At 38.3% G+C, this 12,280-nt stretch overlaps 1 protein-coding gene across 3 annotated transcripts in view; it reads left to right on the top strand.

Annotated features, from left to right (window-relative positions):
* The window catches only part of STARD9 (StAR related lipid transfer domain containing 9), a 138,754-nt gene that overhangs the window by 111,682 nt on the left and 14,792 nt on the right, over window positions 1-12,280 (top strand). For all 3 annotated transcript variants that reach the window (XM_089521870.1, XM_089521871.1, XM_089521873.1), the window contains one exon: window positions 1,424-11,263. In XM_089521870.1, coding sequence (XP_089377996.1) covers window positions 1,424-11,263 — 9,840 coding nt within the window. The remainder of the gene's footprint in view (window positions 1-1,423; window positions 11,264-12,280) is intronic.

Below are 12,280 nucleotides of genomic sequence, written 5' to 3'. Positions count from 1 at the left end.
GAAGTCCCAGCACAGGAATCATAGAGGTGGAAGAGACCACAGGGCCATCCAGTCCAACTCCCTGCCATGCAGGAACTCACAATCAAAGCATCCCTGACAGATGCCCATCCAGCCTCTGCTTAAAGACCTCCAAAGAAGGAGACTCTGCCACACTCCAAGAGAATGTGTTTCACTGTGGAACAGCTCTTACTGTCAGGAAGTTCCTGCTAATGTTAAGGTGGAATCTTCTTTCCTGTAGCTTGCATCCATTGTTCCATGTTCTAATCTCTGGAGCAGCAGAAAACAAGCTTGCTCAAACCTCAATGTGACATTCCTTCAAATACATAAACAAGGCTAACATATCACTTCTTAACCATCTCTTTTCCATGATAAACCTACCCAGCTCCCTAGAGAAGCCATAAAGGAGACCAAAGACATAAAGGGAGAGGGAAGGTAACTGGGTGACCTCATATCTTCCTCCTCTTCTACATTCCCCACATCTTGCTCTCAGTCATTTCCACTCCCTTCCATTCAAACTCCATCTCTCGAGACCACTGCCATATCTGGTTCACTGACTTGCTTTGGAGCTGGAGCTAACAACCCTTCGTTCTCTATACCCATCAGTAATTTTTTCCTCACTAAAACAATAAATGTACACCCTTGGTTGATCAGAGGAATCATACAGCAGTAGTCTGACTTGATTTGAGTAATGCTTTGTCTTATGTCTGTGTATTTTTTGATGTAAACGTAGAGGTCCATTCCTACTGAAGCTCTTTCCACGTTCTATGCATTTCTCTGGTTTCTTCCCTTTGTCAGTTCTCTGATGTAAATGTAAACTATAGTTTTCTGTGGGTTTTCTGGGCTATGTAGCCACATTCTGGAAGAGTTTATTACTGACATTTTGCCTGCCCCCCTTTGAAGATGCAGCCACAGATGCAGGCAAAATGTCAGAAATAAACTCTTCCAGAATGCGACCACATAGCCTAGAAAACCCACAGAAAACTATGGATGCTGGCTATGAAAGCCTTCGACTTCATAAATGTAAACTGTCATTACAACAAAAGCTCTTTCCACATTTCATGCATTTATACAGTTTCTGTCCGTTATGAGTTTTCTGATGTAAGTTCAGATGGCCACTCCAACAACTATATGGTTTCTCCCTTGTGTGAGTCCTCTGATATAAATGTAATATGACACTGTGAGAAAAGGTCTTTCCACATGTCCTGCATTTATATGGTTTCTCACCTGTGTGGATAGTTTGACATTTAGTACATGCTTGTCTATCACTGAACATCTTCCCATATTCAATGCATTTGTATGGTTTCCCTTATGTGGGTTCTTTGGTGTACTAGAGACATCTACCCTCACTGAAGAGAATGAAAACAGATATGGGAGACTAATTTACTTTTTAAAATTCTACTTTTGTTTTTGTTTTGTTTTTCAGTTTTTCCCTGAAGAGGGATCCCTCTCAGTTATCTACCTCAACGCCCAGCTATGGATGTCCTAAAGCCAATTCACTAAGGAAATCTTTATCTATAGAGAATCTTCCTAGAACACTTTATGATCCTTCTAGAAGAGACAGCATTCATGATGAAAGAGATGGCTCTTGCACAGCCCAGGGACAGATAATAAAGAACCAGAAGTCATTATATTTTAAAAATAAAGGGATAGTGGAACATAATAGTACTAATACAGAAATTATTTCTCTTATCTGTCAAGATAACCAAATAATGGAGAAATCTAATAACAAACCGAGGCAAACCAGAACTAAATCCCATATTCCTAAATCCACTTCTCCTGACTATTTCAAGAGAAAGTGTGACCCTGAAACTGTGAAACAAGGAGCTAAAGCAAAGGCACCAGGGGACTCAAATCACCACTCAGAGAAGAACCTAGGAAAGAGTGAATCTCTGGAAGGTAGTAGAAACGTAAGAAGAGATAAAAGAAAGAAACACCAGAGTTCACTCCCAGGAAATTCTATTCAGGATTTTAAAAAATCAACAGTATGTGGCAAACCACCATTACAACAGCTAAGTCAAACAGCAAAGAATGTGAAAAGAAATACAAAGGACAGTTCATCAGTGGACGAACCTAAAATCCTAAAGGTAGCAACTTCAGCAAGAAGTCTTACCAATATAAACACACCCATACCACTCTGTCATAGTGAAAAAAGATGGCACAGTGCTGAACTACTGAGTGTTGGAATCTCAAAAGGAGTTCATGGCCCACTGAGGAGCTGGCAAGAAGATGAAGACCTAGAGTTTTCCGATACAGATAGTAATTATTCTGTGGATTCTCTTTCATGTGCTAATGCTAAAGTCCTGACAGAGCCACTGACTCATGAGGAGGAATCAACTGAAATTGACACTGTCAACCTGGAAGATTCTGAAAGTGATGACAGCCAGATGTCTCAAGATTCACTTACAGGAAAAATAAATAAAAGTGAAAGCCAAGGTGTAATGCATATTCCTGAAGTTCACAGAGAAGATACTAAATTTTGCAAAGACAATAATTATCAGCCTCTCTCACTAACGGCAAACATTTCTGTGTCAGGCAGTAATCTAACTATGAATGAGCGAAGCTTTTCTCTTGATAGTCTAGGTGATGCGGATGAACTGTCAGGAGAAGAATCAAAGTTAGAGTCATGCGATGAAGTTCCTGCAGAGCTTTTTTGGAAGATGCAAAATCTAAGTTCAGAAGAAATAAAGAGTGACAAACAGCACAATCCTGAGACCTGTAGTGAAACTATAATATCTGATTATTTGAATCTGAATACTAGTTCTTCTTTTTATCTGGATGCCAGTGGACAGCATAGTTCTAGTAGTCCTTGTGACCAATCAGTAAAAGAGATGAAAATCAGTTTTTCAGGACAAGCTGGCTTACTTGATCAAATATCACACTCTATTGGTGAAAATCTTCCAGTTTTGCCAGATGCTTGGTTGTCCTATGACTTGAAAAATGGAAAGAGTAGCCCCATAATAGCAATGCCTTCTTCCCAAGATCACACAGAATTTCGGGTTGCTCAGCTACATCCTGTTAACAAATCATGGATGAAGAAAGATGATTTAAGGCAGTCAGCTGCTGAATTATCATTTGTCTCTTGTTACAAAAAGCCTTACTGGGTTTCTCATGAGCCAAACAATATTGAAATGCTACTTTCATCTGCAACACCATCAGTACCTTTACCAGAAACAAGGAAATATCTTGAGATTGATGCTCCGGGAGCCACATCATCACTGTCTCTTTCTACATTTCCTACAAAACATAGTTACTGTGCTCCCTCTTCATTTAAGTCTGTTTGTCAGCAACTTGATTTCTCAGAGCCTGGATCTACTGGCGAATGGAAGCAAACACCTAGCTATTTGAAAGAAGCATCAGGGACAGATGGTTCATCTCAAATATCAGATAAACAAGGTCTTTCTGATTCTTCAGTCTATCCTGAGATTTCCAAGGATCAAGGATTTAAAAATAACTCATTAATTTCTGTACCAAATACTCTCTCTTCACAAAAAGGAGGAATGTATTTGAATACTAATTTTGAAGAGTGCCTCTTTAGAACTATTGAAAAAGGGGATGATTATGACTCTGATAGCAGTGCAAGGGACTCAAAGGTACTTGAGTTAAACCATGTAGAGAAACTTGTCAACTCATTACCTGATGAATCTCCTGACTTGACTTCAGTGTGTTCAACAAATGGCAGCTATAAAGACCCTGAATATTTGTTTTCAAATGATAAAACATTATTTAATGATGAAAGTTTCTACCTGTGTGACAAATTAAGCAAGCATACTAATGATGGAGGGGAATGTCTTGCTGACCAAATGTATTTGCTGAGATGTGGTGAAAATAATACTGAGGTGGTGCAGAAAAGATGCCAGCAGTTATCTGCAGAAAAAGTTGTCACAGAAAAGCAGTTGTATCAGTCTAAGACCACAGCTTTTAACCACAATGATCAGTTTGCTCTACCAGTGGAAACATCTGAGACTGAGAAGGTCAGTATGCAAGAGAACAGAGATGTCTTAACAGAATCTGCATTAGAGGTCCCCTCATTTAGAGAGGTAGAAGAAGGTCAATATGAACAATGGAGTTTAAAAAATGATGCTGAATTTCAAACTAAAGTCTTACTTAGCAATTCCCATGCAGTTTTAAAAACTGGCTATTCTGGGAACAGCTTTAGTCAAGGGAAAGAAGATTCAGGTTTGCATATGCTCTTTAATGAAAACGATTGCTCCAGAAATGATGGAGTTGTATCAACCATGGCCTCCCAAGAACAGAATCTTCATATGAATAAAGAATCTGAATATGACAAAGATAGAGTTGTTACTAAAGCCTTTACTGCCTGTGAGGAGAATAAGGGTGAACATAATTGTAAGACAATAAATTCTGAAGAACTCACCAAATTAATAAATAGTGTCAATAAGTTGGAATGTGACATTTTGGAAATGAAATATAATCAGAATAAATGCTTGCAGAATTTTCTTAGAATTGACTCTCAAAGTCGAACTGTAGAGAATATGGCAGTGTCTGAGAGCTGCAATTTGGTTCAGAGGCTTGGTAGTGATCATGAGAACGGTTGTAAGAAACTATTGACAGTGACAAATGAAGAAATAAATAAAGTGGGAATCAATGTTAACAAAGAAAAACCATGTGTATCAAAAATAGCAGTGGAGAAGGATACCAGCATTCAGACAACTGGCGTTAGTTGTAATGAAATCCAAGGAAATTCAACAGAAAGCAGTTGTCTGGCAGACATAAAACAAGACCCTGAAAAGACTGTACAAGGTGTGCTTTTTAACTCAACTGTTTTAACTCACAGTGTATTAGACTTAGGTGACTCATGTGATGAATCTACTGAAGTTGACCAGACTATAGAAAACATACTCTTCTATGAACCCAGAGCATCTACAATAATCATTGAGCACAGGGAAGAGAACACTTTAAACTGCAGTGAAGAAGATAAAAAAGAAATTACAAACAATGAAACCAGTTTAATAGAAAGTTTGATAATGTACCGTAAGACTGAGCAAGAAAAGGAAGTTGATGTGGGCAAGGTTTGTTCTCAAAGATCGGATGAAGGGGAAAATGATGCAGTAGAAAATAAAGAATTTGTGAATTCAAAGTTAACAGAATTGTACACTGATGAAAATGTTGTATTGTTTCAAGAGAATCCAGTCCATGCTTTTATGAATTCTGATAATGACCTTAACAGAACAAATCAAGGTGATACTGAAAATCCAGAAACAGACTTTTCTGTTTCTAAATTGGAAGAAAAGGAGAGTGTATATCAATTAGCAGAAGCAGCATGTATTTCTGCTGATGAAACATATGATGATGAAAGTTCAACAAGTCTTTGCAGTTACATGGGTGTCATGAAGGAAACACTGAAAGATAATTGTAAAGATGGTGGTTCAGTTGATTGTAGAGCTATAACTAATCAGTGTATAATCAGTGAAGAGTTCAGCACTGTTGGGAATATTAATGCATATAAATCTTCCTGTACAAATTATCTTCCTAACATTATGCCAGAACACTCAAATGTAAATTTTGCTGATCTAGACATTTATAAATGTTTGCCTTCTAACTCTTTACCTAAGGAGAAAGAGACGACACATCCAATAACCCCAGTAAAATTGACTACAGCAGAGTTACTGGGCCAAGGTATCAATGCACAAAGCTCATACACTTTTAAACCAGTAAAGGAAAGGGAAGAATTAGAAGAAAATAATGAAAATTCAGAAGCTGATATTTTACAAACTGAGGTTCTACCTGAGAACAAATATAGTAATTTATTTTCAAATAGTAGAACCATGTTAAGTGAGGTATTGGAAGAAAAGGAATGGGTACCTCATATTTTTTCAAGGAATAAAGCTAATGTTATAGATGACTCAATACCTAGTGGCCACACAAACCCACCACAAAGTACAAACCAAGACTGTGACTTGCCTTCGGTGGTTGTTAAAAGCTTTCCTCATCAGCTTGCATATAGTCATTCTTTTCCTACAATAATTACAAATGAAGGAAATATGAAGAGAAGTCCCTCTGTACCAAGCAGCCCTGCAGTGCCATCAAGCAACAATACTAGCAGTGAAGTACTTCTACAGTACTATGAAACACAAGTGGACAGTAGCTTGGAGGCTGGAATATTGTGTACAGGAGAAATAAATAATTCACCATCTGACACTGTCAAGCAAAATAAATGTTTTACATTTCTTCCTGTTAAGATGCAACAGGATGGAAAGGTGAAGGAAGACTCAGTATCCAATAAATTAGCTAGTTTTACTGCACTTGAGCAGACTCCTGTTAAAGATTATGCGTGTTCAAAATCAAGTACTACAGAATGCCTTGAATCACTAGTTAGTGATTTTGTGCAAAACAAAGCAATTATTCCCAAAGAGCTGATCTCACCTGGAAGTACAAGCTGTGATATGGGCAGATCTCATAGTGAATACAACAAAGGAGAGGACAGTTGGTCAGAACAGGGTTTAAATTCATTAAACATACTTCAGAATGAAAGTACTAGATCAGACTCAGATGTACCCCCTTTAATATTAAGTGAAAATAAAGAGGAACTAATAGTTTCATTACCTGTGCTGTCTTCTCAAGATGATTTTAAAAATGTTACAAGTCAAAAAGAATTACATTTGTTACAGCAATATGATCAGATACAACAACACTTAGATAATTGCATTAAAACAGAATGCCAAATAAATAGTGAACGGTTCACTGGAGAATTAGGAAGCCAGGAAGAAACCACTGAAACTCTTGCAAGCAAGTCTTCTCAGGATCTCTGTGTGGGACACTCAAATGATATTGGGGCAACATCTGAAGAGGGAGTGAATCTTTCAGGGCATTCTGACCAAGCCCTATGGGAAAATGCTCATTATGGTGAAGACAGTGCTTCAGGATGCAATATTAATTCTTACATTTCTGAATACTCTGCTAGTCACTGGAACAGTTCAACAACACTTCCAAATTTTTTGTTGGAATGCCATACAGACAAATATAAAGCCAATGATCTTTATTTTGAGGAAAGCAAATATTTGGACTCAAATTTTTTTGATGTTCCTATCCTAACAGAAACTGTCCAACAAGACAGAAAAATTACCAGTCACTGTGATTGCACAAAAAACATTCAAGGAATGATAGAAGTGAATCAGAACAAAAAACAAGGTCAAGATTATTTCCCCAAATGTCTGCATAAGCTAGAAAACCATGTGTCTTCACAGTTGGAGAACTACATGGACAGGACAAAAATAGGATTTGTAGAAGGAAATTTGCTTACTAAACATAGTTTGAAACAAACAAACAGTGAGGAAATAATACTGTCCTCTTCATGTTCTCTGGGAGATCCATCTACTTCTGTTGTGCTTAAAAATGCAGGTACTTCAGAGTCTTCAACATCCCCAGAATGCCTAACGTCTTCAATACGTAGACTGTGTGTTGACTCACAAGAAGATGCTTTTTTGGCTCCCTGTTCTTCAGCTGCATTTAGAGTACCAGAAAATCAGATGTTTTGTCATCAGGCTTTTCAAGATATCTCTTTCTTGTCTTCAGAAACCTGTCTTACCTATGACATGAGCCATAGTGAAACTGAAAGGCACACCTCCCTATGTGCTACTACAGCAAGCTGTCCATCACTTGCTACTAGTCAAATGCAGGAAAGTCAGTGTGATAATTCTGAGATGCTCGACCAGCAACTGTGTGCTTCAGAAACAACTTCTCTTTCTCTTGTAAAAGAAAATACATGTATGCCACTAACTGACAATAAATCTAGCTCTCAGAGAAACACTTCTTCAGATTGCAGTGGCTGTAGTAAATTTAAATCTGAGCAAATCTTCCAGGAATCAGGAGTTTGTCGAAGGAATACAGCTCCCCTGCAAAAGAGTTTTTCAGAAGACTTCGTCAAAACTTCATATCACACGTTAAATTCAAACCATGATATAAAAGGAGATCAAAATACATCACAAGTGGATAACCAGAGTGGTATAGTAAATATCCCTACCAAAGATACAGATAATAATTACATAAATGCATGTGAAGTGATGAAGACAGATCAGCCAAACAGTACAGTAATAAATGACAGCATATCTTCCAAATATTTATCAGGTAGCACCTATTTGACTATGCAAGAAGAGCCTGCACCAGAAATGCTTGGGAAAGAAAATACAGTTTTTACTTCAGAGAGTGCAAAGAGAAGCAAGGAAGATGGGCAGAGGCCAGGTTTACAGTCTCACAGTTTATCAGCACCAACTATTGTGGTAATGTTTAATTCTGAATTTGCTTCAGAAACTTCTGAAGCTGACTTTTCTGAACGTTCTGCTTCAAAATCATTACAGGAGTTGAATATGAGTGTTGAGCCCTCATCTCTAACTGAAGATAATCTGTACAAAATTGAAAGTGAATCAAAATTAAAAGCAGACGGTGTTCTCCCAAATAAATGTAAACCCAGATTTCAGAAAAAATCAACTCAAGCCCACCACTCTAGTCACTGTGATGGAAGAAATGGTAGAGAACGAATTCTGAGAAGTCACTCTTCAGATCTCTCCCCTGTTCACTGTCCAATAGCTGTTGTTCACTCCACAAACAATTCTGTAGACAGAGAAACAAGGAAGTGCTCACATAATGTTAATTCAGCACATGAATATAACTTAGGTGAAAGTGAAAGACTAAGACCTCAAATGGACACAACAGACAAACTACTCCAAGACAATAAAGATGCAATGCATTTTAGTTCAAGTGATATCAACCCTTATATTCACCCATGGCAGCAAGATGAACACTGCAAGATTGGTTGGAAACAATATGTTTTTGGAAGTGCAAGTGATGTCTCCAGTAACCCACCCCCACTAAATTTGGATAATCAAATGGTTATGAGATGTTCTAGTGTAGATAATGGCTTGAATTCTCAAAACTCTCCTTTCCATTCTCACCTCAGTTCTTACGCTAATGCAAGAATGTTGTCCAGCACCATAAGTAGTACAGAAGATCTCCAAGGATGGGACGTTGCAAGAGAAGGCTTTAAAATTACTCATTCAGATGAAAGTGGCAAACATTACACCAATGTTTCTCATGATGAACTTGAAACAACTCAGGAAAAAAACATTTCATATTGTGAAAATGTTCTTTCAAATGTGAGGTGCTCCCAGCAGTCTGGAGGCACTCCCTTGCAAGTTGATGAAATTGTTTTACTTTACCCTTCTGAATCAGATATATCCCCCAGTAAATCAAATGTAGTACTCACTTGTGAACAGGAAACACAGACAGAGGCTCCACCAAGACATAAAAGACAGAAGAGGCACCGCAGAAGTTACACGGATATATCTGCAAGAAAAACTGAGCCAGGCAAGGGATCAGTCCAACAACCTTCTTCTTGGTCAAGTGTGCAAAATCTTTCCATGCACCTTTCACAGCTGCTTCACAACACTTCTGAACTACTAGGGAATTTGTCCTTACAAACGGTGAAAGATAGTGAGCAGAGTGGCCATAAAGCAACTGAAGAGAGCATAAGAGCTGCCATGTCTAACAGCTGTACCCAAACAACAGAAGACATAGGTATTCAAACTAATATTTTAGGACACTCTCAAAGTGAAATCAAGGAAAGACATATCCGTACTAATGTGGGAAATGAACTGATGAAGTCTCAGGAGGTAAATGTTATTGTGAAGTTAGTGCATTCAGATACTGCAGCTCTGACTAAAGAAAGAATGTCAGAAAGCAAAGGAGAGATACCACAGAGCGTGCCTGACATAAGAAGCCGTCCTACTGATGCTCAAGAAAATTTTTGTATTTCTCAGTCTACCCTAAAGCAAAGCTCCAGTTCATTATCAGAAGTGCCAAAAATGTCATTAAATGTTCCACCAGCACTTGCTCTTGGTAAACCCAAAGTTTCTCCTATTACATTATCTTCATTTGGTTCTAAACATGAGTCTACTGTAGCTAATTGCCCTGCCTCCACTTTTTCTCAGTTCCCAGCATACTACTCTCAAGATAAACAACTTGCTGCTAAAACTAGTAGTGCAGACACAAAAGAGTTTTACTCTAAGAAGAGCTTGCTAGTTGACCGAGCCTCCTCCCCAATTTTGACACTTAGTGCCAGTACAATCAACCACCAAACTTTATCCGACAAATCCACCTGTTCTTTTAAAGGAAGTGTTGGACAACAAGTGGATACTGCTAATTCACATACCAGTTTCATTAAGAATGGAGCAGGGCCACAGTATAGCTTGAATTCTTGGGAGTCACTTGTAGATACTTCTTCACAAACTGAAGTAGAGAGTGAGTCTACCGCATCTAGAGAATGTAATGAAATGTGCAAGATAACTAGAAAGGTTTTGGATAAGAATACAGCAAAAGAGCTTGATTCAAGGAGCTTAGATGATTCAGAACAAATGCACAGGTTTACCATTAACACACATACTGCAGTTCACACCAAAAGACTCTATCATTCAAGCAGCACTTTAGAACTTTCTAGTCATGGTGACTTTTTAGTGGATGATCACAGAGAAACCATTCCAGTGGAACATTCCTTTTGTCAGATGATAGACACAAGAAGGGCAAGAAATTTCTCAGATGGAATCAACTATGATAGCCCTGCTAGAAATTCTGAATATTCACCAAGTAAAAAGTCTATTCAGAAGTCTTTAAATGAGAAGCATACACCTTCATTTTTAAAAGGTGAATGGGCCACTGATTGTGTGCTTGATTCTCCACAATTCAATCAGAGAAATGAAAAATGCTGCCCTTTTTCAAAGTCTGAAATGAATGATATGCAAGATAATAATGATGCAGATGATGACACTGATAACAGATCTGATACTGAAAGTGAATGTAATACTGAAATCCTATTAAGTGAAAATACCTCCTTGGTGAAGACTCAGAGACTTCGAAGCTATAGTCTTCGTGACCTGCCCCTGCACAATAAATTCAGCAACTGGTGTGGGGTGAAGGGAGGTCCTCACTCTTCTTTAACCAGCCTAACTCGGAGTGTTAATGATCTCCATAGCCAGGCAGAAAGGAAGACAATGAACACAAGATCTACTGAAATAGAAGAAAGATCCCTGCTGAGTGAAAGGAGGGCTAGAGAGATTGAGAGACTGAGAAAAGAGCGTGCCCAGATTATGTCTGGCATACATTTAGATATGAATCAACAACCTCTTACTGTGGAACTCACTGAAGCAAAGCTAACTTATGGCATTGGGGAAACAGATGCACAACTGAGGATTCTTCAGAGTGGAGTAGGGGAGGATTTGACATCAATACCCATAAAACAGCAACTCTATGAAAGGTGAATTACTTTACATTTTCTTGTATTAAAGTGTTGCCTAACAGTAGAAGAACTTTTCCAGTAAAATTTTTAGATATTGGTTGTTCAATAGTACCTACAAGATCTGTTGGGATGTGTTAAAGTTGGATGTTATGAAAAAACATTTCTGCTTTTGCTGCCAACAACATCCCTGTGTCTAGTTCTACCCCTCTGTAATGTGTAAGAAGAGTTTACTTGGAACCTTGACATAGATGTGCTATGCATATTCCCACAAGTAGCCAGTGATGTGGTGTGGAAGTGGGGTAATGTACAGTGTGAGCAATGATATCAGATCCCTGCTAAATTGTATTGAAATAGGGTAGAGCAAAATGTAACACATAGGTACCCATTTCACCCAGGGGATTCATCTGAATTCTGATTCTACCCTCAAAGTACTATAATAAGAGCTTCCTTGTGTAATAGAAGGTAAACAGTGTCTCTCAGCCTTCAAATGAGTAATTTTTGCTTATTGATACTTATTCAGCACACCACTTATCTTTTTTCCTTATAGAAAACCAAGTTCTTTGCAATAGAGTGGCAGTGGCAGGGAACATTAAGTTATTCTACTGCTGGACAAAGTAACCATAATATACCGATGTAACAGTGAAAATAATTTGCCACTAGGGTGGGCAAATTCTAATGTTCATTGGACAGCATTGCCCACCCAAGAGTGCCCATCACCATTTTTGACTCCTATGTTCATCTTTTACCTGAAATAAGCTAAATGTGCCCCCAGAAACTTCAAGAAGCACCTTTGGTCATGGTGGTGGGGGGACTATTTCATGCCCAGGGAGGCATAATTGGAGGTAATTTCTGGTCCTTTATGGTTTAGCAAAACATTCCTCAAGCCTTAAAGCAGGTAATGCCCTGAAGTGGCCAGTTATATCTCTTGAAACCTTCAAAGGACATGACTGATCAAATACATGCTGGGGACCACCCTATGTGTAGCCATGGGCTTTGTCCATCTCTGCTTTATGGATATATACATCTTCAGAGGAA

This window comes from Sceloporus occidentalis, unplaced genomic scaffold (genome assembly GCF_023333645.1).
Source record: "Sceloporus occidentalis isolate IW3139 unplaced genomic scaffold, rSceOcc1.0.p SCAF_4, whole genome shotgun sequence".
Taxonomy (NCBI): domain Eukaryota; kingdom Metazoa; phylum Chordata; class Lepidosauria; order Squamata; family Phrynosomatidae; genus Sceloporus; species Sceloporus occidentalis.
The sequence above is the reverse complement of the archived record's forward strand: the minus strand, read 5'-3'. Positions and strand labels throughout refer to the sequence as shown.